This window comes from Mycteria americana, chromosome 6 (genome assembly GCF_035582795.1).
Source record: "Mycteria americana isolate JAX WOST 10 ecotype Jacksonville Zoo and Gardens chromosome 6, USCA_MyAme_1.0, whole genome shotgun sequence".
Taxonomy (NCBI): domain Eukaryota; kingdom Metazoa; phylum Chordata; class Aves; order Ciconiiformes; family Ciconiidae; genus Mycteria; species Mycteria americana.
Window position 1 is genome coordinate 4688868 of NC_134370.1, and position 27124 is coordinate 4715991.

Genomic DNA, 27124 nt, shown 5'->3' on the forward strand with positions numbered 1-27124 from the left:
CGCTCCTTTCGATCCAGGAAGCATCTGTCTGGATGAAACGATGCTCTGCATTATTATTCAGCGTGGGTAAGTTTTAAACGTTTATATGGCAAACTCCACTGCTTCCTCTTAATTGTCTTTTTCTTTTGGTAACAGGCTGTGCTTTGGCAGGGACAAAGCCCTTGAGGATGGCCATATTAGTACACAAGTGTGTGGGAGGAGGGTGCCAGAAGAAGCAATTTTGAGCTAAATAATGTACACTGCAGCTGGAACGGAGGGTCCAAGGCACTGATGGAAGGCAAGGAGGTTACTCCATCCCCCCGCTCTGCGACCATCCTATTTAACATCTCCTCTAACATGCTTCCCAAAACTTTCCAAGAGCCTCTTAGAGCAACTTCTGAGAAACCCTGTGTTTACGCGACATGAAAACACTCTCCCGAGACACAGCACTGAGAATATTGCCGTAGTGGTTTTTGTAGCTGAAAGCAATCCCAGGTTGGGATTTCAAGAACACCTCTGCCTGTTGTGACTGGGGTGTGCAATGTTTTAAAAGTAATAAAAAACCAGGAAGAAAGCGATACATGTGGGATTTGCAAGACCTTTTTCAGCTCTTCGGGAGTGATGGGAAAGGCTCCCACCAGCTTTAGCTGGAGAGGGACCAGACTGACACATGGCTCTCCAGCCCGGCGAGGCTGCCACGTACGGATGGCACGCTCCTTCGTCCACGGCCGCACCGGAGCCGCTGCACAGCTGGCAGGACGAGCCAGAAGCCACTCCTAAACCTGCCTCTTGCTGCCAGATACCCGGCTTCTATAATTTTTGCCCACACTGCAGCAGGAAACGGGTGAGAACAAAGACCTCTGGAAGTCGCTTTGACTTCCTAACACCTGGAGCAGCTGTCAGCTCTCAGGTTCAACGAGCTGCCTACAAAAGGGTTGAATGTGGAGCAGAGCTGGCACTAAGGGTACTAGCTCTCTATGTTTTGTGTTGCTGTCCCACCATTTTTCTAAGAACGTGCAAAGATTTCTTCCTTCGCTTTGCTCAGGCCAACCATTTCGCAACTCCCAGGCTAAAAAGCACTGACGTTCCCTAATAAACCACTAATCCCGCATCGTTCGACACCTTACCCAAACTCTTCAGGACTTAGATGTAGGCAAAAATGTGAGTCAGACACCAAGGTGAGGGGCAGGCAGGGATGGCAGCACGGGAGCTGGGAGCACAGGACTGTAAAGACACTGCTTCAGCGACCAGGGCACCGAGGCTTCCTGATACACCCCCAAACACGCGTTCAAACGCCTCTTCCCCTCCTGCCTCCCTGATTCCCCGACCCGCCCGGAGCTCGTGGCCTTCCCGGTGACGATGCAGCAGTACCGGTGACGATGCAGCAGTACCAGTGACAACGCACCCCTCCCGTGTGTTCGTATAGGAAGGCGCAGCACACGAGAGCTGCCATGCCAGTTCAGACAGGCAGCCTGATCTAATTGTGCATTCCGCTTTCAACAGTGGCCAGTTTCTGACAGTGGTTTAGGAAAATGTAGGAGATTTTATATTAGAATTTGTGCCCTGAAGGAAAATTGCCTTTTAAACTTTATTAGTGAGAATTTGGCTTGTGTCTTGAAGCACAAAGGCTTACAGTGCTACAGAACCCCTTGGACTGAAACCCTGACTCGGAAGGAGTCAAAGGAAATTTTCCTTCTGTCTTCTTTGGACCAACATTTTCATCTTTCAGGGTTTGTTGTTTGGGTTTTGCGTGTGCTTACAACAACTCTAAAATCCCACAGTGCTTTAGAGTTGAACGGGAAATCAAGGCTATGCATTTCAACTCCTGCAAGGCATGCTGGACTGGAAAAGACAGTTATTTTCATGGTAAGAAAAGAGTAAATATTCAGCCAAAAGGCAGCACAGCTCATAAACCCACAAATGCAGACAGGCCTAGCAATTATGAACTTGCTATAAAAAAGACCAGCAACAGTTATTAAACCCCAGTCCAGGCATTTTCTCCCAATATTAAATGATGGTAGCAAAAGGGCTTCCAGGCCCATAGCTCTGCTCCTTTGCCTGCCTTCATTTTCATGGATTCTGGATAACCTCCTCTCTTCTTTAACAAACCCTGTATTGTCCCAAAGGTATTTTCCTTCTTGCACTGCTATTTCAGCTTCTAGCCGAGGTTTTTGGTTTCAGTAAGACTCTAGGATGGACAGGTGATAGCCATGGCTTCTCATAGGGAAACTGCAGTCAGCTCTCCAATTCATATATGCACTTGCTACTATGACCGTCCCTGCACGGGGCATTTCTGAATACATCTTGCCTCTCCTTACATGCAGGGAAAAAAACACAGAGATGCTGGAAAGAGGAAAAAATAGGCAGCTCCTGAAGAGGGGATGGAAGGAGCTTTGCTCCCTTCCCAACAGCACCAACAGCTAAAGCTGCCTATGAAGGCCAAGTACTTCTCGCCTGCAAAGCAAATGGAAGAAGAGTGTTTCGACTGACTCCGGCTGAATTTTGGCCTGTGACTCCCTGCGCTCCCATCTGCATTCCCGGTTCCCACGGCCTCTGAGCGGTGACAGTGAAAATAACCAGAGCAGCCCATGGGCCGTGCAGATGGACTCCCAAGTATTTAGATTACTAAACTGCACCTCCATAAATCTAGCTGATCCTCTGCCGCAGGAAAGGGTCCGGGGTGTTAAATAAATAGACAGTAAATTTCAGAGGATTTGGTAAAATTGGGATTGTCATTACTTTTCCATTCCAAGAAGACTAATCTTGGTTATAATTATCCCAGCTACATCCAGTCTTTTCAATAGCTCGTACACTGATAAATGAAGCGTTCGCTCTCACAAATGCCTCTCCTTCCCCTGATGTACACAATGTGTTCCAGATGGATGGAGAAACCATTTTTTTCTTTTACACTTGCTAAGCTATTTCCAGGCACCCAGTGGGCCAGAGCACCAGCAGGTGTAAATCAGCAGAGCTCTGCCGATTTACTCCGCTCCTTATAGCGGGTGAGAATCTGGCCCCCTATTTCTAAACTTAAAATAACATATTGCACATAGCTGATCTTCCCTGAGCAATGTCCCATAAATGAGTGCGGTAAGAAAAAGCCCCACCAGACAAACACAAAAGACGGTAATTGCACAAATCACTTTGGGCAGGCAACGCAGCGCCTGCCAGCTCCTGGAAAAAGCCACTTTAATTAGGCTGATTTAAATGCAGACAGGTTTTTTTTTTTTCCTTGCAACTGAGGTCTTTGTACCCGCTTTGTACGCACTGGAGCTGGCCTCAGAGTCCTCAGCCAAAACCTGTCCTTTCGCTCCACTAATGGGAACCAGGACAGAGGGAAGAGCAACCTCAGCAGAGCCCGTGTGAGCCAGCCCAAAGGAGACCGGCACCTCCGACAACTGATGAAGGGAGACAGGGATGCTTTTGAGATGAAGAGGATGAAGAGCGTATTCTCCCTCTGCCCAGCCATGCCGTTGCTCCGTCATGCCCAGGCTTTCCTCAGGGTACTGTGATTTTCTGAGTGCCTGCCCAGGGCCAGCTGGGAGCCCATCTGCAGCAGGGCTGAGCCCACACAGGTGCCCCCACGGTGGCTGCGAGCGGCATTTCCAACACACGTTTACATGTAATGCTCAACTACTTTCAAACTAAGCATGCGAGCAACTGACCCTTCAGCCAGCGTTAGTTTTAACCTCCGTGCCTCTTGTCCCTTAGTGCACAGTTAAGGCAGGATCTCAAAGCTCCGCTCCGGAAATAAATGCATTAATGCTTGTATTTAACTGCCAGAAAGACACGGTAGAAAAACCCACATGGAAACCAATGACTGGCGAGGGGAAAAAGTTGCTCGCTAAGTCCCAGCACATTCAAGGCTGCGTCTGCTCTGCGCAATGGGGAGATGAGGATGCGGCGTGGGGAAGGGGATGTGAGCATTTCAGTAAGGACTGCTCCTCCGAGCAAATGCACAATATGGTTGAATTCATACCGTAACAGTCTTTTAACACATGGTATTTTTATCTGAATATTATCTGACAACTTGTGCTACGTGCAGCAGTGCTGGTCATCACCGTGTGTCTACCAGTGCCTCTGGCCATCGCCTCACAGCCCCTGAGCCTGCTCCCTCTTCCCGACTAAGTTCTCTGCACCTATCTCCAACTCTGTGTGCGAAACTACAGGATGGCTATCTAGGGACGTGTTTTCAAAGAGACGCAGCTTTAAAAGTTTGTGTGCATAAAAATACAGCTTTGTACAAAACTACTGTATCGTGAAGCTCAGGGACTGTTGAGAGCAGGGTGATCAGTCATGCCAAAAACTGCAGGAAGGGACTTTTCAAAGCAAAAGTCCTTTTGCTTTGGTAAAAGCCAACTCCCCACCTCTCTACATAGTTTAAAGATGACAAGGAAGTCGAGTGTTTGCTAGAACATCTTAACCAGCAAGGAAAAATAAAGAACTCCATCTGCAAGAATAAAAGCCAGCTCTTCTAGCGTGTGCCCTGCTTTCATTTATGTCAGCTCCATTAATGCCCCGTGAAACGACGGGTCTGCAACGGAGCAGCTGACCTACAGCGGGACTGGCATCCACTGCTGGCGTACACAAGATTTATTCCAGCTGTTTAGGTTTAGGTCCCTGCTTTTCACACGGTTACTCCACTTAGGCTGTTCCTAACAAAAAGTATCTGGGATCAAAAGCTAAAAAGTTTCACAGTCTAGTTGCAAATAGAGATTTGTTTCTCAGTAAGAGAGGCTTCAAGCTTTCACATAAAAAATGGGTAAAACACAGAAAAACTGTTCAAACCCCTCTCTGGAGGTACTGCGTATACTTAACCCTAGTATGGGAAGTCAATTCCTGACCCTACCTGGGCTATCATCTGCCTTCCATGGGCTCAGTCGATGCCAATGAAACACCTTTGCAACCACAGCCTGGTCATTTCCCACCAGACAAGCAGAAATATCCTCATGCTTAGTCAGACAAATCTTACCCAAAGGCTGATGCAGTGAAAAGCAGCTCGTCTGCGCCTGTTGCTGTGGCAGATGCCTATAAACCAGACTGTCTGCAGTAAGAGTTTCACTGCTGTGATGATCTAAGAGCATGAAAACCCCAAGAAGGGCTGGCATGCCTGAACACTTTTCTCAGTCTCTAACCAAATCAATTGGTTTCATATTAAATTAGACATTGATATGGTAAAATTCTTTCCCTCTTTTCATTATCATTGTTGGTTAAAAATGCCCAGCAGTATGCATGAAGTCAGCTCTTGACATAGTGTTTATACAGAAACAGGAGTTTTTTCAGCTTCACTTGGGACTCAGAGACAAAACACTGCCCACGGTTGTGCTTTAGGCATCTTTGCTATAACACCATTATAAATATGTAATGAGAATTTAGAAGGCAGAAGGAAGATAGATAATGGAGACGCCCCATCTAAATATCACACTTAGCTCTTACCATCTGAAAAGAGCTACGAATTCCAGCGTGCACTCATCAACACCGAGGTAAAGGTGTCCTCGTCAGAGGACGAGCACAGGAGTCACTTGGCAGCATCCAGGGGGAAAAAGATGTCAAGTTCAGAGGAAAACTGCCTACCGCATTTTTACACACTATCATTTTTAAAGAAGACAAAGAAGCTCAGTACAGAAATATGAGGAACTTAGTTCAAGCAATTTGGATTTAGAACAACAATAGCAAGGTCATCCATGCTACTTGAGCACAGATTTTTATCAAATCCCTGAAGGTTAGCCTGGGCAAAGCTGCTTTCAAATATCAGAGAGCTGAAATCAAGGGAGGTCATTCAGTACCTGGCCATCTTGGACACCTCCATGGCCACCGTGAGCAGTATCCATGCACTTGCAAGTCTAAATCATGCAGGCTCAAACCACAACCATGACTGATATCACCAGATATCACTGGGTGGGCTGATGGTCAGAACCTCGACTGTAGCTCAATACTTTCTAGAACACCTAAAAGGAAAGAAAACTGTCATATTTATGGAACAGGCTCTGCCCGAACGGGACCTTTTTTGCTCCTGTCATCTCCCCTCGAGTTATACACGGACAACGCTCTCCAAACCCTTTTCCGACATGTGGCTCTGATCCTTCTCCTCCATCTTCAGTTCTTTTCTTCCCCATTCCCTCCTTCCCCTGATTCACGGCCATGGCGAACGTGCCGCCTGATTATCTGTTGACACACACTTTTAGCGCTCCTGCATGGAGAGCAATGAATTTGGAAGCTTTTCCAACTTCCCCTCCAGATGATGTCACCCTGGGCAGGCGCCAGGCTGGGTTACGAGTGAAAATCCTTCACTTCAGGGTCAGACATCCTCCTATTTTTAGGCCTGATTTCAGTGTCACGCAGCCAACAGCCGAGCTGAACAGTTCACGTTATTCAGCTGCAAACGCCTGCTGGGGTTCGAACAAAGCTCAGCTTTGTGGCAGGTGAAGGGGCTCTGCAGCACAGGAGCCCCTTTTAAAGGCAGGCGGCAGCTGCTTTGCTCGGCACGGTGCTCCAGCGGTTCACGCCAAGCTGAAGCTGAAAACCACTTCAAGCTCCCTCCCACCCTCCACAAACTGCAACTGTAAATCCAAAACCAGGGTCTGAATTTGATCTGGCGCTGCCGACCACTGCTGGCTGCGTCCTGCCCCATGTAGCCCTCTGGAAATTTGCACTGTGAGAAACCCGCCTCCTCCAGTACAAACTGGGAGCTGGCAGGGTCCCAGGGGATGGGGAGGGGGACGGGGAAGAAGGGCCCTGCGGCCGCAGCGTGCAAAGCACAGGGTATTGTGCAGCCCCGAGCCTCTGAGCTAACATACGCCCACCCGGCTCTGCTAACTCCATCACCCGGCCGTGCCTCCCCACTCCTCCCCAAATTCTCTCTAGTGGCGAAATAACTCTTTGCTTTAATTTCCTTACTCACAACACACTAATCGGCCAATACCTCTGTCGTGCTTTGGTCATCTAAGCAAGTGATGTGTTGCTGCGGGGGGAGCTGGTCCCCCCATGCCCAGCCTGGGCAGGGGGCAGAGGAAGCTTCCCCAGAGCACGTCCAGCCACCCAGGCCCCGGCGAGCTGTCCTTACAGGCAATGCAGAGCAACAGATGCTTCTGGCACATGATCCACCTCATCTGCTTAAGGATGAGAGGACTTACACCTACAGGTGTCCGGCTCTCTCTGCAAAGGCAATCCAGGGGGACCGGCTCGGGTGTTTGCCCTGCTGCTGTCGGAAATGGGGCAGGATGAGTCCCAGCCCTTCTTCCTGCAGGAATGCAGCCACCATCTGCAGCGGCGCAGAGACGTGCACTGCACAGCCAAGCTTCCCACCTAGGCACAGACCGTGCAACCCTGCTTACGTGCAGACTGACGGCGGTTACAACGGGTTGGGCGTGAGTGGAAGCTGGAAGGGCAAACCTGACACCCCCTCCTCCCTGTACACCTCGGGGGCACTCAGAGTGCAACTGGGAATGGAAAAGCAACCAGAGCTGTGAAATAAAAGCATACACTGGCATAAGTAACATGTAAGAAACATGGCCAAGATCACCCTCCAAAATGACTGGAGTGAGTCTCTGAAGGCATCACAGAAATTATATTCACAGGGGAACGGGCCTACAGCCCGAGAGCAGCATTTAGCGGAGTATTAGACCCAGCTGATTATGTGGGCCCAGCTCGGACTCAGTCAGAGCAGAGTTAAGGAGAAAAGGAAAAAGCTTTTGAGATGAGCTGCAGGTCGATACGAAGAGCAACGGCGCGTGCAGTGGCTGCAGCCGGCAGCCAGCCGGGGCTCCCCGGCCCTGCTCCCCACAGCCCCGACACCCATCGCTGTTTTTAGGGAGGCCAATGGCTCGAGTTTAAAGGCTTGACACAGGACGCAGACCCCATGCAACAGCACCAGCCCCACATGCTGAATGAGCTCATCTTTCGGCAACCTGCGAGCGCACGGGGCTGAGGTGTAACCGTATACGCTGCTGACAATGACTGAAAACCACAGACAAGTAAGACTCGTAATCATTTCAGGGCAAAGTGTGAACATGAGTCACGTCCCAGCACCAGCTGCAAGCTGTCTTCATCCCCAGCAAAGGGCACTGCCCGGCACTGGTGGCGGCGGGGGACTGCTGCTCCTCACCCAAGCCCCTTTCCTCACGTTACGCTCTCACTCCTGCCGCAGTACGCGAGCACTCACGTATGGAGCCATCAGTTTCCCAGCGCTTGTAGAAGACCTAAAGCTGGCACTGCTTTATTTTTAACACCAGGCGAGTCACATCATGCCTCCCAAAGGGGATGAAAACCAGCCACCAGCCCGAGCCCAGCAGAAGCAGCTGGAGAGGGAGCATTCCTCCTGTCTTGCCGCTGCTCCCTCGGCCTGAGCAGGCGGGCAGCCCCGCTCCCACACACCTCAACAAACACCCATCTCCGTCACCTCTGCGGCTGCTGGAAAAGCCACATGCCTGCAGCAGGGCCCCAGCACAGCTCTGGGACCAGTCGCCATGGCTGGTGGTCCTCTGAGCACCGCTACAACAGCATGGCCGTGTGCCCGAGCTGACGGTGATACAAACACAGGGCCCCTCAAGAGCAGAAAACACGCCGGGGACTAGCCAGCCACTCTGGGTTTGTTGGTTAAACCCACTCTTAGAAGAAAAAACAAATGTGACTAGATAAGCCTGCAGGTGACCCTCCAGCATCCGCGGGCCATGCAGCACAGCATTAAAGCATGAATACTGGGTTGTTTTGTGCTTGCAGGGTGCCGGCACAAGGTACTGCTCCAGCACCGTGGCTCCCGAGCATGTTTACAGTACGAGTAAGAGCCCAAGCCAGAAGATTAAATTTCAGATACTGAACCATTTGCTCCGAGGGAGTTACATCAGCAGCTGACTTGGCCTGCCTCTCTCTTGTTTGCTTCTCTCTCCCTTTGAAAACAACGCTCTGCTTTGGTTTTATCAGTCAGAGCGGTCTCCCCTTCTGCCACACTGCCCGTGCTGCTCGCTGAGAGGACTCCGCGCACCAAGCGAGCTGGGATGACATTTAACTACAGGAAAAAAATACGCAGAGAAGAGGAACCTGTGTTTTAAAAAAAGGAAATCTCTAATGAAACCACAATTGTGCAGCTGTCCCAGCTCTGCCATTTCTGCAGCACATTTCAACATGCTCATTAGCATTTTTAGGGAAATAAAGTAGTTAGCCATTGGTATGGTATTCATCACTGCTGTCAAATGTCGAACAAGCTAATACAGCTCAGCATTCTGCAAGTGACAAGTGTTGAGAAACACTGCTGCGCTCGGCCGGCTCCCAGGACTGTGGAATTCTTCTCCTGCAGCCTTACGCTGGCACTGAGAAAAGGCCCCTAAAGATAAAAATAAGCAAGGACCTGCTGCCTGTCCTGCCTCTTAGACTGCGCTGCTCGGGCTCGTCCCAGGGAGGGAGGCTGGGGGTCTAGCAGGAGCTAGAGGTGGGTCTGCCCGACCAGGAGCCTGCGGGTCCCCTCGGACAGGCGGCTCGGGGGAGGCCACGGATGTCTGCAGTGACAGCGGGTGCTGTGCAGGAGGGGAACACACTCCGGAGAAACCCTGGAAAGCCCCTGAGCTGCCTCCTTTCAGGCAGTCCAGCCACCACCACCTCAGCCCATGAATTATGTATCTGCGGGGGGGAGAGAAACACAAACTCGTTGGACAAGCAGCTGCCAAGGGCGCTGGTGTTACTCATGCAGACGGACAAGTGTACGTGGCCGTGTTAGGTGGAGGAAGGCTGCCAGCCCAGGCTGGCATGTGCTACCAAGACAGCAAGGAACCAGAGCAAAAGAGAAGAAAACCAAAATGGCCATTAACTTTGGATGCTTTCCAGAGAGGGTCGGGAAGCAGTTTAGTCCCACACACCAAGCCCACCTAAGCCACGTGCCCTCCCAGGTCCCACGGCCTCTTGCGTCTAGTAGCTGACACTGGTACCACCTCCTCCTCTTTCAGCCCTTTATTTACCAATGTCAGAAGAGGAGAAATGGAAACCTTTAAGGCAGATGTCTCTGCTACTGCATGCGTCGTGTGGATGTGAAGCAAGAGGGGAAGCAAAACTGCAGCACAGGCTGATGCAGTCACTACCATCTTGATTTGCAAAATGCAAATTGCTTCCTTTCATAAGTGTTTGAGATGTGACAGTTGATTAGAGTAGGACTGCTAAGGAAAAGTCAGTCGTCAGAAAGGTAGAGAGCAGAACTGTCGAGACTGCTGTGTAATATTGCTTTTCCTCACTGACCTGATACATTCCTCCCTTATTTATCCTTGCCCCTACTCTCATCACAGACTGATCTCTTTTCTGATACTCAGACTGGCTTTTTCAGAACAGCGCATGAGCATACATACAGCACCTAGCATGGCTATGTCCTGAACACACTCTGCTTCCTCGAGGTTTATTATGGTACCAACGAATAAATTAACCTGCTAATAAAAACACCCCAGAACTCCCATTTCTCTTTTAGACTGAAGATAATTAAATTACACACTAGCTACAACGTAGCAGACCTCTCTATTCCCCCTTGCTCCTTTCAGGTGTGTTTTAGCTCAGGTATAATCTACATTTAGAATAGAATAGAATAGAATAGAATAGAATAGAATAGAATAGAATAGAATATTGAAAATATTCTCAGTTGAAAGTTCAGTTGAAAGGGACCTACAACAATCACCTAGTCCAACTGGTATTTCTAATATCAAATAGTAACTTTACTGGAAAGTAAACACTTGGCTATGTTCAGTTAAGGAAACAGAAATACTCAAGACACACAAAAGATGATTCTTTAGAGTCAGAGGGTAAAATCTTCTGCTTCCCAAGTTCACCATTTGTAGTTCAACAATAATGTATTTCCAATGCAATTCATTATTTTGCATTGGCTGTACCCTACGCTGAAAAGTGGATGGTTGGATTATAACAGCACACTACAGCGGCAAGAATTTAAACCTTCTCATAGGCCACTCATTCCTAAAGCACCAGATACTAAAACTGTAATTTCTGTGTCTGGACATTTGAATGTACTGGGAAAATTTAAGGCTGTCATTAGATGAGTATGCATATGCTAAGGCACTGCAGTATTTGCTCTGAACTTCCTCTACAAAGGTGATTCAAAGATTACAGTAACTAAATTGTGGTCAAGAAATTGATAAACACATGTGAAGATCCTCACGTGGACAGAACAAACTGTGATTTGAATGTGTAATAAATGGTGAATAAGACTATGCCTTAGGATTGACTGCAATCAGCCGTCATGCTAAAATGAAAACCGACTTGCTGACACTAGGCTTTAATAAACATTGCTTAAGATGTTAACTAACATGAATTATAATACAACTTTTTACAGAGTAAATATGGGTTGGAAGTCTTGTCATTTAACACTTGAAACAGGCTTAATTATCAGGACTGTGAGGCCATCAAAATGCCTCTCGTTCTGTTTCAGCACAAAGGGAGTGCCTCTGCCTGTTCATTCTCATTACGCACTTCTGGTATGCTCCATCGAGACCCAGGAGATGTGAACAAACTCATAAAATTGTTCGTGCTGGCTGTGGTTAGTAGTGCAGTGAGCAAGAAAGCGAGGGTGGAGGGATGCTGCTTCTCTGCTGAGCAGTAAGATGTGACTATTTCTTCGCAAAAGGTGTCATGAGCTTTCATTTACTATCACAGTGACAGTTGTGAATTTATCTATGGGTGGGAATCTTTTTTGTTAAGAATAATTTAGTAACTTCATTTAGGAGGTTATTATAAAGACCCACCCTGTTTTTCTCAATCCTTAATCAGTTGACAATGGCAGCCTAAAAGACCTTTCCTCTGTCACAGCTTTTGTCTCGATCACGTCTGGATTTTTCTCCTGGCAAGCCGATTTCCTATAAATCTGTACAAATTCCGTGTTTTCTTCAATCAGATAAGAGGAATAGATCACAAGCCACTTTATTAAGAAAGTCAGGATAATTATTCTCAGCGGATAATTATAAAGTGGGGAAACTGAAGAACGGCAGCATGAAGTAACTTGACCCAGTTCTCTGGAGAACAGTGGCAGAGCTGGAGAGAGACGGCAGCTCTCACGGGCCTCGATCCTTTTATCCTCCATCCCTGCGGTACCCTTTATGTCCATAACGAGGCAGCTCAGGGGTGTTGCAGTATCACCCGTGGCCGTGAGATAAATCCCTAATCAAACAAAGAAAACCTCACATGGGCACTGAGAAGGGATGAACCCATACTGCCAGACTCTGAAACCGTTTCGGAGCCCACAGATGAGCGGGGGCAGTGGGTACCACTGCCATGAATACTCCTGGCTACCACCGCATGCCAGCGATGGAAAGTTCTTTACTTACAAATCAAGACCTGTAAATAACAACAAGGAGAAAGGGGTAAGTAATTCTTCCACCCTGCCAAGAACCACCTGCAATTTGACACACTGACGCACCTGAAAGCTGTTTCCGACTTTACGGGGAGACAGCTGGAAAAGCCTCAAAGTAATTTTTCTCTGCTCTAACTTGCACGCTGCAAAGAGGAACGAGGATATTACGCAGCATTGCAGAATCAATAGTTATTGTGGAAATTATTGGTTTGATGTCAAGGCCAATTAGCTGCAAGTGGAATTAGCACATACCCTGTGTGGGAAGACAAGTACATGTTCTTCCCTAGATGGGAAAGATGCTGGCTATGAAGGGCCTCCACACAACTGTGTACAGAAGCTTCGTAATTAGCGTCAGATTTCCCAATGCTGAAAAGCCTAACACCAGCTGCTTCTCTCGGCACACAAGAGTCTGCAGCAATGACCTGATCTGTCCTGTAGATGGGACAAACTGAGAGTGGACAAACCTGCAGACCAGATTGACCCTTTGCATTTGGATTTGACACCTAAGAAAGGCTACACTTGGCCAACCCAACTACTCACCCCATGTCAGAGAACCATGCTGGCTGAGGTCAACTCAAAACACCACCTTATCCCTACACCTTTCCATTATTGCCCTGACTTGCGCCAACAGAAATTTTATTCCATGTTGCAGCCAGGATTTGTTACATTTCATGGACTAATCTGCGCCATGCCTGGTTTGGCTACTGAGAAAGAGCTCAACACTTGAGATTAAGTCCTGCTTGAGGATTAAGTGCTTTAGAGGAGAAGATAAGTATAGATGCAGGCGTGAGGAACACGCAAAGCTTGTCATACTACAGGAAATCAGCTGCACAAATTTTACTAAACTTTACAGATCCAAAAGAAGCGAGACAAAGGAGCTAATTTTCAGGACCTCCATGCAAGGTGGTGTAAAACAGAATGTTTTTGCAGCAGCTTAATCCACACTTTGAATCTCACCCTGGGAGCAGCCAACATGGAAGAAGACCTTGCAGAGGCCAGGAGGGTGAGAGCCCAGGGAAGGAGGCAGCCCCAGAGCTACGCCACCTCCCCACGCACACCCCTTCTGCTTCTCCTCTGGACCTCGACTCGCCTGCCGAGCCAACCACCCCTCACCCCGCGTTCACAAGAGCAGTTCCTCAGTTCAGCGTGGAGCTGGCACCCGCCACCACCGTCACTGAGCAACACGGCACAAACACCACCACGGAGAAAGGCTCCTGCAACTCTGCAGGCTGAAGTCAGCTTCCTGCACCCGGCTGGAGGCTGCCTGCCCCGCGGAAGACCTGTCCACCTCTATCTACTGCTAAACCTCTGCATCGGCAGATCGACCGATTCTTTCCATAAAAGGCTTTCAGGGCCAAAGAGGACTTTTTCTTCCGGCTTATTAAAGCAAGTAAGATGCACAGAGTTGCTTTGCAGCTTGCGATCTGCATGCGATCACTGAAGTCCCTTTGAAATACAATAAACAGTACAGTAAACCTTGGCTCCTCTGTCGTCTTTTGCACTACGGTGTGTAACCCTTGGTGGCACTTGGTGCGCAGCAGACCTCAGAGATGTTCATGTAAACTGCATTGACCCCTGAAATAAGGAGAGCTGCCCCGATGCATGTTCGTGCACTGGAGCTAACAATGTCTGCCAGTCAGGGACAGCATTTAGGTGAGACCGGAGGGGTACAACAGGATCCCTTGGACCTACAGAACAACACGCACAATGCCTTCATGGGGGTAACTTGTGCAAATAATGTCATTTCCACCTATCCAGCAGTATGCTGTGAAATGCACCTGCAACAATTCCTCGGGATAGTTCCTCTGTTATTTTTTATTTTATTCTCAAATCAGCTCTGCATCCATTTTGCTGAAGTGAGGCACCCATTGTTGTGGTGGAAATGGAAAAAAGCTACTCACAGCTGTAGAAACACAGAGACAACTCAACTGGGGTGATAACCCGTGTCACAGGCTGCAAGACTCTCATAACTGAAATCTGTGGAAATCCCACTGCACCAACACTCAGAGACTACAATAAAAACCTGACACCTTTGTGCTTTGCGCTTCCTTTGCAAAAACAGCCTTAGCTTTCTGGGGAGATCCCCAAGCTGTGGCTAATACTGAAGTAAATGTACTAACGGTGCCATCCAGAGGTACTTGGGTGTAGCACACAGCTCTGTGTCAGTAAGAACTACCAAGTAAGTGGAAGAGAGGACCTATGCATAATCTTATATATATATCAGGCTTCAAACCAGCTATGAAATAATTACATTTTCTGTTATTTTTCATTTCTTTTGCCCATCAGCTTTCATTCACTTGTTTTTTTCAGTCTCTCTCAATACTCACTGTGTGTTTTCATTTTCTACGTACACTAAATCAGTCATTCTTAAAAATATATACATCTCTGGCCTCTCTTGGCAAACAAGAGCTATTTCATTTTACTCACAATTGCTAAAAAAAGGCCCACATGCTCAACTTAGAGAGACACTCACCTGTATTTCATTGCCATACACTAGTACATGATTTCAGATAACAGCAACCACACGTTGAAACAGGAAACGTACCCGTGGAAAACAATCTTTTTTCCCCATCTCAAACAGCTGATGACTCTCTTTCAGCTGTGAAATCATGACTCAAACTTGATATAAGAAAATGTTTTTCCAGCATATGATTATACTTTTTTATATGTGTGTGTGTATATACAGTTTATGTCAGTTGCCTGAACAGTTTGGATGCAGCATCACCTGTGGCATATCTTATCACCGGCAAAGTATGTCACAGGAGATATTTGTTCAGCAGCAAAGGTCTAATTTACCTCTGTGTGCAGATACCTCCTTCACTGACAGCCGTATCTGTATGACACTAAGATGTGGATTCACAAAGCAATCCTGTTAATATCAGAGTAAAATCAACCATTGAATCCTTATTTTCTCCTTTAGGAAATCAATGGGATTACACAGGTTACAGAAAAATAATCCCAACAGCACAAACTATGTAATTACTTTTTTAACCTTTGGGATTTTTTGAGCTTTATTCAGATAGATAACTCATTTTGAGATGTACTATCTTAAAGATGCAAAAATACTGAACTACAATACACTTGTATTTGGGTTTTTTTCCTAAAAAATCATCACTTACTGGTCCATTAGAATTAAGGCACTGGATATTATTTTATCACCTTACCCAAGCTAAAAGGAAAATCGAGAAACAGACTGACTCGAAAACTAACAAAATAACTATTTGGGTAGCCTATGGCAAGCATCATTCTCACTTGTTGCATCCCTCCCAAAAAGATCATCCTTCTTTTACAGTCTCAGTATTTGAAAATCAAGAAAAACTGTAAAAATATAAATTATGTCAAATGACAGATGCTGTTGCTGAACCACGCCTGCTAAGAAGAGGCATGGTTATGCTTAAGAGGAGATGGTTAAGAGGAGATTTTGAGTGTTATGGAACCCAAACATTAAAATAGGGACTGATGTCTGCACTGCATTTGGAGAGTCACCTTGAGCTGACCTCAAACCTAACCTGGCCTGAGCATCAGATGATGGCTTCATTTTCCACCAGTCAACCCTGGACCATGCCCTGTTTATAACTGCACTCAGGTCTCCTATCAGCAGCTGCAGGGAGGTAGCTCTTGGGTCAATGAAAGCACAGGATCGTGGAGACACCTGCATTGAGAAGGGCTTGAAGGGTCATTTGAAAGAGGTGAGTGAGCCTGCGGAAGCCTGCACTCTGGTAAGATGGGAAGTGGAGAAACAGCTCTCGCATTCCAGACATCTCAGTGCTGAATACATGTCTGGAGGAAATAGTAGACATATGGAGTCCTTCATAAAGCTGTGAGATATGACCCACAGAGATCACTGAGTTGACAGTCTAATTTTATAATCTTAACCCTGCTAGCAGTTTCAGACACGTCTTATATCAAGTGTACAACACTTTCACGCAGCAGCAAAAAAAAATAAGCAAAACCCAAGAAACACACCAGTTCTACGCACTGTGATGAAAAAATTATAGCAGTAATTTAACAGAAAATATTTCTTTAAAAGATCAAAGACAATATGTCTTCCCCTTCCTGCCACTTTCATACACACAGTGGTTTCCCAAAGTGCGTTTTGCAAAATGTCATCATCCACCCAAGCCCAGCTGCTGCACAAGGAGGTGTTTGTTCAGACAAGTGGAAGGGTACCTTGATGGCAAATTTGTGCCACCAACAGAAAAAGATCTGGAAAAGGCATGGAAAAAAAAATCTGCTCTTGTGCATTCACTTTGAATGTGTACCAGCTTCCAAACCGCAACTCCTTTTCTTGCAGAAATTAATGAGTTGTAAGGAAATTAGAGCGCAGTGTCATTTGGCAGAAAGGTAAACACAAAAATCATTACTTACATTTATTTCCCCTTTTTCCATGATTGCCCCCATGGGGTGCAGGTGTAGGGTGTGCACTGACCTGTACTTCCCTGTCCGCACTTGCAGAGCTCTCATACCACATTGCTGGGCACCTCCTACATCATTCACAATATCATCTCCAATCATGATGGCCTGTCAAAGCAATGAAATACAGAAAAACTGGTGTCAAGTGAATTTTATTTCTGCCATACGTCACACTCCTTTGACATAACAAACAGCTTGATTTGATGTTTAATACTGCCATCAGACAAATTAAACAAGATAATATTGTCATCGTATTGATTAAAAGTCATCCTACCTTGAATATAATTCATGCTATAGCTCCTCGAGCAATGTACTAGTGCAGCACACATCTGTACAATATGTAATCAATCACAAAAATCAAAGTGATTTGGCACAGTTCAAAGAAAATGCTGAATTTTACGAAGTTAGTTCTATTCTGTTCCTAATGATGCATTTATGTTATGCTCCAAGCAGTTTAAATTAAGCTTAACTTTTTAAACATTTCCTTAAAGTTGGTATTCTAAAACCTAGTCAAAAGCTTAAGCTTGCGATCACTGCGATGTGTAACTTCGCAGAGCTTGGATCACAACCCATGCTCAGGTTGATACAGAAATTTGGAAAATCACTGTAAAATCTCATGCATTTACTTTTGCACAATGTGATACGATATGTACAGGCCTAGCATGGTTTGTGTTACAGTCAGTCAGCTTAAGTCTATGCAAATACCAATAAACTCAATTGAATAGATTACCAAAAAAATGTAACTGAGAAAAGACCTTCTGGCTGTGCTAAGATTTGTCTGAGTGTCTGATGAAAACATGTAGCATGCATGTTCACTTCAGAGTTCCTATCTTTGTTAAAGATCTTTGTTAAATTGAAGCTTATCAACCAAGGGGTCTTTCTCATTAACAACTGCATCTTCAAAATTTTAAGTGCTTATTATCATCCTGCATTAAAAATTATTACATTTATTTTATTCTTCAAATTTAAAAATGCTTGGGGGGGCTCATTTTATAGTTTCAACAAAAACCAGCATATACACAAAACAGTAATCTTCAATTAATAAGCAAAAAATCAGCTTTCAACCTTCCAAAGGAATTCTGGATTACTCTGAAGAGAACGGAGGCAGCACCTAAAACCAGGGAAACACACCAGCTTTGAAAATATGTAATCTAGTTGATCTATCTTACTTTAAAGTGTGTTTTTGCACCTTCCGTATCAAAGTTGAATTTTATCTAAAATACATTAATTAGTTGCATCTTTAGCCACTTGATCTTCATCTTGTTGACTTAGCCTCCTGCTTCATAAACCTAACTGCCAGGCTTCCACAACGACGGCACCTTGCAACTCTACAAATTCCTGCCTGAATTCCCGTTCCTTCCAAGTACTTTTGATTATTTTCACACCTGCACATCAGATACATGGAGTCACTATGCAAAGTGTTTCTTTTCTTACTAAAGAAATTGCCCTTATAAAATATAAGGGCTTGAGCTTTTTCTAGGGTCTGTCATGACGGGTCCTTGTCCCACGTACGGGGCTTGGGAGGTTAAAAGGCACATTTACAAAGGGGACCAGGGTCGCCTTAGATGGCGGCTGGGTTACGGAGAGCAGCACCAAGGCGGACTCCGCTGGGCACGCACAGAGAGCCAACCCAGCATTCTTCCATCTGCAGAGAACTGATAAATAGGCCCTTGTCAGAGAGGTCACGGCAACGAGGCGCACGCGGCAGAAGCAGGGATCGGCTTCTCCAGAAGCAGCAATCTAAAGGGAATGCTGAGTCTTTTCCTACAGCTGGCTGCAGCTTTAAGGACAAAACCATATAGAAAGTCTGTGTTGCAGACATTCCAGTTACCGGTTCTGCCTAATATAAAATCCTCTTCTTCCTTTGCCTCTTTTTTACATAGCATGCAACCATATGACAGCCAGCTCATCCTCTGTGTCAACCCACACTTCGGTTCCCACTCTGTGAGCAGTCTGCTGGGCACGACTAAATCATACATATTGAAGAAGTCTAAAAATACTAAAGCTCCAGAGCTATTTTTATTAATCATCTAATTACAACAGAATCTTCTCCCACTTATTACATAGCATGTAAGGGAAATCTCAGGATATACCTAAAGCCCCAGCTGAAGAGAAGATTTTCTGAGAGCAATCCGAGAGCGTTTTCTGAGCTACGAACATGTATATCTGGAACAGCTTCAGCTGATAAAAACTAAATCCTCTTTTAAGTAACGCATCAGGTGCATCGTGCAAGATTATATACAGTAGTTACCAGCCCAGTCTATCTTCCATGTTGTTTTAAAATACTGTTCACATGAGGGATGATCATCGTCCCTCAGGTGATGGGATGTAATAGGATGTCCCCTCCAGTCAAGGCTCATTTGTCTGGTTCCACATTGAAGCAGTTTATTTTGAAAGTTTATATATGCTTTGTTCGGCCTAGAAGAGTCACTGCTGTGGCCAGGCTTTGTGAGCTCCTTTAAGGAGCAGAGAGACAGAAGGACTTGGGGCAAAGGGGTCAGAGCTGGGGAAAACATGCCCATAGGGAAGGAGCAGCAGCAGGCTTTGGGACAGGGAGCTCTGCTTTTCCAGCTCTCTGCTCACAAACCGCTTCAGAGCCACCAGACGATGGAGGGCTCAGTCTTTGTCATCCTTTTATTACTGGACCATTTTCCTCTTCCACTCTGCTCATGGAAATGCATGTGGTCCTAATAAGATGCTTTCCCCTGTAGGTAGTTCACCTTTCCTTATCACTCCTCCAGACAAGCAATCCAGCATGAAATGGGGAGAACATGATGGGTTAATTTTAAGTAACAAGTAAATAAAGCATGTATGCACAGGTGAGGAAAACGGAATAATCCCCCTGTTACACGCAGAGCTGCAAAGAACCTGGCAACACCGCTCCCAGCCAACCACCATTACCAATTTCCCCCCAAGCTGCTCTGACATATTGAATCATTCTCAACCACTGGCTTTAATAGTTTATAATCCCCTCTTCTTAAAAAATTCCTTCCAACACCTCCACGAGGGGGACAGGGAACAGCAGCGGGGGGACCCCGGAGAGTCTGCAGGGGGGACCCCAGGAGCGGACCTGCCCTCCGCCACGCACATGCCCTTGCTCAGCCTGAACCCAGAAGTTCAGGATGAAGATTTCTGAAGTAAAGACAATTTCAGTCATGGGTTCTCGAAACCCCAAAAATGAATTTCCTCTGAAAATGGGAAAGGGCAGAGCAGGGCAGCCCACCAAGCACTCGCTTGCTTGCCAGGGCTGTATTTTACCCCGTCCAAGCAAGTTTTCCTGCAAGACGCCCGGCAGCTCTGCAAGTGCAGCTGCAGATGAGCAGCGATGCCTGTCCAGGCCAGCTTGTGGCATACGCATACAAAAATGTACTCCAGCCCCTGGGGACTTCACAGATTTACTATCAGTGAAGGGCAATAATCACTAAAGGAGGAGCAATTATTCCCAAATCATTTAGGATTTAAAAAATCATTGGCAAGAAGATAGAGGTCAAAAGGTGCACTGTCAAGGGAAATAAAAAAACTCTACCTGTCAAACCTGGGTTTAACTTCCTCTCTGACTGCAATATGGTAAGAAGAGAGAGCAAGATATAAAACTGAAAGGTCACATACCCACTGAAAGCAAGAATTAGAAGACCCCCGTTCGTGTTCACATTTTACACAGGGATCACACCATTAATCCGTTCAATTATTCGGCGGAAGTTACTTTTTTTAGATAGGTTAAAAATTTACTAAAAAAAAGGGCAAAATGCAGTGAGACAGTCTCTCTGGTTTTAAGACAAAATCATCCAAGAATTAGGATGGGTGTAATTCATATTTCCCTGAACCGTATAGCAGGTTCGTGTGGTTGTACACGTGCAGTAAATAAAAACACAGTGTGCCAACACTGAGTGAAGCCACTGCTCTTGAAGAGTCCCCATCAGACTCAACCCAGATTGCCAGCGATAATGGAGGAAATGAACAGGACCCCCAAGAATTTGGGGGTGGAAAGGCATAACGTAATCCCCACTGGACAAACATCTGTGGCACAGAGATCACCATCACGGTCAGCAATCTTACTGGTGGTGTCTGGGCCAGGGACCCAGAGCTGAATCGAGGTGGCAACTGACTCCTCTTACCCACAGAAGTAACCAAAACTAATAAGCCTTCAGAGATGCTGGTGGGGTGGTGAATGGGAACCTTAGGTATTTTTTGTCTGCAAACAAAGTTTTAGTATTCACTAAAATCACAGAAAAATGTTTAATCAGAAAAGGAACTATGGAGTAAGAAAATGAACGGGGCAGAAAGACAACAATTTCTGTACCAGCCAGTCACGCTCGTGTTGCAATGCAGTGTTTGCTAGGACAAGCTCACGTACAGTACTTTGGAGGCTGAAGCCTATGGAGGATGCAAATGAAGAGATGCACAGAAGGAAGTGTGCAAACTCCAACAGAATATTTAACCCAGTGAACATTTCTAGAGTCAAACATATTTATGCCTAAGCAGATTTTTGCTATAGGTTTAACAACCTTAATCAAGCTAAATGTGCCAGGGACATAAGGAAATAAAGCTTATACACAAAATCTAGATTAATGTATTAAAGTCCTTTACACAAGAAATACAATGCATTTACTTTTCTCCCTATTCTCCTTGGCCCAACCGGTAATCTCCTAGGCTTCAGGATGCCATATTACTGTTAATTATGTTTCCCTCTTGGAACTACTAGCTGTGCAAACATCAAACACGCAAAGGGCATCGCATGTGGCCTCTGACCTGGGAGAATCTGTACAACAAGCCAGGTGAAACAAAGAAATACATTAAACCTCCAGGGCAGATTTCCAAAGGCTGCAGGGCCAGCCAGGTTTCAATAAGCTTTCAGCAGGACTTGAAGCTTGAAACTTCACTCGGCCACTTCACTCTTCTTTCTGAGATGGAAAATCTTTCCCCGTTGTGGCCAGTGAGCAAAGAGGGGATGCCGGCACGGCAGCAGGTCGTCCGTGCCACTCTCGGGGTGACCTCCCTCTGCTCTCACGCGCCACTAACTCCCACCTGAGACTTGCAGGTGGCAGAAATGGGAATTGGTTAACTACCAGTAGTTTATGCACTCCAGTATGACCTGCCATAACTCCCATTAAAGCAGGACAATTTGCTACAGAGAGAACTTTTTATGATTATATAAAACTACCGGAACCTTAACATTATTTAGGTTTTATTGTAAAGCTGTAAAAATCATCCACTGTTACAGCTGCCTTAAAACATATGAATTAGGCATTTCAGTAACCTTTAAGATGTGTTATTCTTTGTCATATTACTGAATCATAAGATAGGTCTGGTTACCTCTAAGAGGTTTAAATTTCCAATCTATTAAAGTAATACCGGCAATCTGTTATTTCTAGGCCATTGAGGAAAGGTTAAAATGAAAATTGGACTTTGGGGAGTTCCTCCTATTCTAAGTGCAGGTTGAAAATATTTCAGCAGCAGAAGGCAAAGTCAGGGTCTCGGTAAGAAGCAGTTATCAAGGGAAACGACTGGTGATAACTTTATTGATTAAAGCAGCTTGAGAAATTTAAGATTTGCCACTGTCTAGAATTACTGTGGTGAGACAGCTTTATTAAAAAGGTATTTTTCATTAAAAGTCAGGTGAAAGAAAATTGTAATATGTTTTGAAAAGCACAGCTCATCTAAAATGGTTTAATGATGGTATGGATTAAATGCATTCCACAGGTGGAATAAATTATTGGCAAACATTTTACAAAAGTAAGGGCAAGTAAAACCAGTCCTTGTCATGTCATTACAAATGCAGAGAAGTATAGCTCATTCAGGAGACAGATTAAAACGTAATACAGTGCATTACTAAGGAACTCACTGAACTGCGTATACTGAGTTTTTGTTATTATGTATGATGAACTAAACCAACCTACAAACCCGTCTCAAAAGAACATTAAAGTTGCAAGGTCAAGCACTCAAAAGCTAGGACGATATGTCAGAATTAAGGTAGTTTGCTCTGCTGTAGTTTGTTCCTCCTACGCATGTGCATCATGATTCAGGTTTTAACTCCAGCAGCATGGACTATTTTTTCCATAGTCGAAAGCACGGAGTGACTGCTGCTGTTACGCAGTGGTGTCTACTGCGCTCCTCCTTTGTTAGGCACATACTCCCTTCATCTCAAATCTCTTTGAATACAGAAAATCACACCTACTGACTAGACATATGACTAATACAAATTGATGGCATTTAACACTAGAAACTATACGGAAAAAAATCTGTGTCAAAATATAAAGTTAGTCACTAGTAGCACTACGAATATCTGGCAAATAGCAGAGAGTGAATAAACAGTCTCTTCTGGGGACTATTACTGCTTTTCCATACCCAAAACAAATCCTCCTGAAGTCGATAGGAACCACTTGCCAAGGTTCACCCTATGGGACCATTTTTGCCAGCGTGGTGATGCATTATATCAAATTTTGTTCCCTGGAGCAAATTTTTTGAGACAGGAGTTCTGGTGTCCTGTTGTACCCCTGTAATGATACCCACCCTTGGTGCTAGGGGCTGACACGGTCTCAGCATACTGCAAGCTGGGCAAAACAGTGTCTGAGGACAACCACACCATCCAAAAACCCCCTTTTCCCTCCTACTCCTGCGCACCAATTGTTTCTGATATAAGCAGAAAGGAAACACAAACCTTCATGCATCTGATTTAGACAAACAGTATCCAAGGGCTGAACTCTGTGGGTTTTTTTTTTTTCTTTGTTCTTTTTTCCAGCTACTTTTTCTTCAAATGCTGTTCTGTGTCTCAAATGGATTTTTGGGTTTGTTGGTTGGATGAATGGATTGAATAATTGCCGTGGCTGTACCTGGGATATTATGTTCAGGCTGAGCTATCTTGTTACTGGGAAGGTATCGACAAACTGAAGGGAGTACAGAAAAGAGCACCGCAGCGGGTTAGGGTGCAGAGGGACCGAAACACAAGGGAAGCTGCTGGGAGCTAAACACACAGTTTTAGTAAGAGACAATTACTGTAATGATAACAAATGTGGAGGTAATTGGAGGGAGAAAATATCCAAGAAGGCAAGCAGTTATTTTGGTTGTTACCTGGAGTAAAACTAAAAATAAAGAGATGCAGTTTAAAAGGGAAGCATCCCGATGAATCTCAGAAAAAGCTGCCTGCCCGCAAGACCTACTTGGCTGTGAACACTGTCCCTAGGGTGTCCCTACAGAAGCCCAGTTGTTTGGCTCACTGAAAACTACTCTGGACAAAACATTAATAAACGTGAAGCAGGGAACACTCCTGCACAGGGAAGGAGATGGATTAGATGGCCTACTAGGTCTTTTCCATCTCCCCACTCTATAATAAAGTAAAACTCAAGCACATACTGAATTACAGGGCCATAATTTCATCTCCAGGCTCTGGGGACCTACAAGCCACCCAAACTTCACTCCTGTTGTTTATAATGTCACCAAAACCCCCTGATGGAATTATTACGTTGTAATTCACTGCTGTCTGTGAGTCATCTCATACTCATCCTTATGTCCTGTGTGACATAACAACAAATCAATAAAAAGGATCTGGGCACAACTACAGAGAGGGGAAAAAATGGGCTGTACTAAGTAAGTAGGGAGCATCACACATTCAGAGTGTTTCTAGAAAGCGCGATGAATCCAGTAACGCGGGAGGAGTTTTTGGGTCAGTCAGTGCTTCCCATTCACCTAAATTAGAAAATATTTTACTTCTGCCTTTCCCTTTTACTAAAAAAAGGTAGTCAGTGTGACACCAAAGGAAATAAATAACATTTTGGCTGCAATTCCACTATGCTGCAGCCTCCAGTCACCAAGCAGACTGCCAGGCATTGGGGCACCTCTCATCTTGTGAGGCACAACATCTTCCATAATTCCTTGGGAAAACTAAGTTATATTCATTTGTATTGTTTTCTTTAGCCTCCAAATAAAGGAATTTCACAACAGAAGTGCATGTTCTTTTGAACTATACAGTTTGGGAGGAAGGTGAATAAGAAAGCACAACACAACAGTAGAAGGAGAAACCGCAGCATAGAATGGAGGGATGGACGGAAGACTCTAAATTGGGTAGAGGTATGGATGGCACAAGTCAGAACAAAGACAGACAGACAGGAATGAAAAGGGAAATAGCAGGCAGTCAAAAAGAACCCTCAAAAAAGCAGAGAAAATAATGTCATGCCTTTCAGGAGGGTAACAAGTACGCCCAGGGCAGAAGAAATTCAACAGGTCCCCACTTGCTAGCATTTACCCTCTTGGCTGTCAGTCCTCTTTTGTCTGTTTCGCGGTATTTGATAGAATGGGCAAACACGCGGGGTTTTCCCTCTGAAACATTTTTTTCAAGAATTTTTCTTTTCCTTTGTTTTTTTTTTTTTTTAAATAATTCATAGGAAGATCCTGAGCATAAATATTTCTCTACACACTGGGTCTAGAAAAAAATATTTGCATATCCACCCAGAGGTTATCATGTTGTCCTGGCCACATTCCCTTCAACCTCTTCTGTGACTTTCCATGAAAGACAGCAAACCAAAAAAAAAAACCGCATCAGTGGACATAACTACATGGCACAGCCAGTAGTCACAGCATCAGAAGCCTTACCTGTTGTGGTGGAACTCCCATTTCTGCTAAGGCTGACTCAAAAAACATTTTTGCTGGTTTTCCCACTACCTCAGCTTGAACATCACAAGCATACTGGAAAAAAAAGAAGAGAGACACACAAAAAATGCTGATCAGAAAAGGATTTGTTCAACTTCATAACTCCAGTCAATTGTATAAAAAATATGTGATTATTGATTTTTGCCCTTAGACACCACAATGGATTAGTGGGTGAAGGTGAACATCGGAGAATTTGGATAACAGAAGTGTTTAATGTTCTGTGGCAGGAGACAAAGTCCTCCTGAAACATCTCAAGTTACAAACCTTTTACATTCTTCATCATGAGAGCAGTCTTCAGACTCAGTCCCAGTATTGCTCATTTTTGTAAGAGCATCACTCTTAAAGAAATAGCAAATATCCTTCATATGGAATGATCAAAAGTACTGGAGGGCCTTAAAAGATGTAGAGGGTTTCTTCAACCACCTGGCATACTTTTAATGATTCAAGTGACCACCCAGATTTGAAAAGTTTTATTTTCCTGCAACTAAATATCAGTATGATACTGAAAAAAGGTGTTTCTAGCTTGTTCTAGACAACTAGAAGCCTGAACTTATCTGGGAGGCAAAATGTCTCCCCAAAACTCACATAGATACAAATGAATGTGCTGCAAGCATACATTATATCCACTATCTTCTGTGCTTGTATACTACCCTACTTTACTTTATTCACTATGTGAATAAAGTATTCATAAGACATAGTATTCACTATGGTTTTTTTTTTTGGTCTCTCTGCAAACGTATAAAAGGAACAATAATGATTCTCCCCTTCTCTCACCCTTAGGTTGGCTTATCTATTGGGTTCCAGTTCTGCACAGACTTAATCAGGCTTAAAAATAGGATTGCACTTAAGTATCCTGCTGAATAAGGGCCTTTGGCTGTAAACTGTTAAGGGCAAGGGCTGTGTTAACAACACTACACCAAACATAAAACGGACCTTCAGTTTTTCTGGGGTATCTTGCAGACAATATTCCATGTTTTCTTTTCTGACTCCTTCTTTCAAGGGACTCACTTCCAATAAAGGTACCACAATGGTAGAAGTTCACATTTTAAATAAAAATTTAAAAAATGAACAAAGCCAGAAAACAAATGAATCCACCCGTCTTTAGAACTCAGCAAATGAGTTTCAGTCTGTGGAAACTTCCTCCACCAAGGTGAGTAATTACAGAGGATGACCCATATTTATACCAGTTACTCTTTTAACAAGGTGCACAGAGCGAGTAAGCATAATGCAAGCTATAAAATACCTCTAATGCCTTCATATATGCTCCAACATCAAGTTTCAGACCATCGGTTTCTTTATAGTAGCGTCTGGAAATGAAAGTGATAAAGTTCCAATGAAATGAAAATGTTGGCAGTTAAATACAAAGAAACCACATTTTTTTATTTCTGTGCCTATATAGATGTCCATATGGCTGCAACAAAAAGTCAAGTCATCAGAAACTCTGGAGCCTTAATTTAACACCAGGAATTAAGTAAAGGACAGGCTCAGTACTGTGCAATGCTTGGGGAAAAGATCTCAGACCAGATGCCCATCTGGCATCTGGGACACGGCTCCACTGGTTCAAAGGAATTTCAACTAGCTTATATCAAGGATGAACCTGGCCTGTATTTTATTGCACAGAGTACTAGCTGCTCACAAACGACAGCAGTTACATTGCTCTTCCTTTAATCAGCAATGGAGACCCCTTGGCAGATACAAGATGAGGGCTGGCACCAACCAGCAGCTGTAACACCTTCTTCAGTATATCTGGAAGGGGAC

The 27124-nt window shown here is 45.0% G+C and overlaps 1 protein-coding gene across 3 annotated transcripts in view; it reads right to left on the reverse strand.

The window, feature by feature from the left end:
- LHPP (phospholysine phosphohistidine inorganic pyrophosphate phosphatase) overlaps positions 1–27124 on the reverse strand; it is a 92960-nt gene that overhangs the window by 47096 nt on the left and 18740 nt on the right. For all 3 annotated transcript variants that reach the window (XR_012776105.1, XM_075504381.1, XM_075504379.1), the window contains exons 4-6: positions 26610–26673; positions 25310–25402; positions 16740–16831 (exon numbers count right to left, since the gene is read on the reverse strand). Coding sequence is in view for 2 of the 3 variants with exons in the window: in XM_075504381.1 (XP_075360496.1) it covers positions 16740–16831; positions 25310–25402; positions 26610–26673 (249 nt within the window). In the remaining variant the exon portion in view is untranslated. The remainder of the gene's footprint in view (positions 1–16739; positions 16832–25309; positions 25403–26609; positions 26674–27124) is intronic.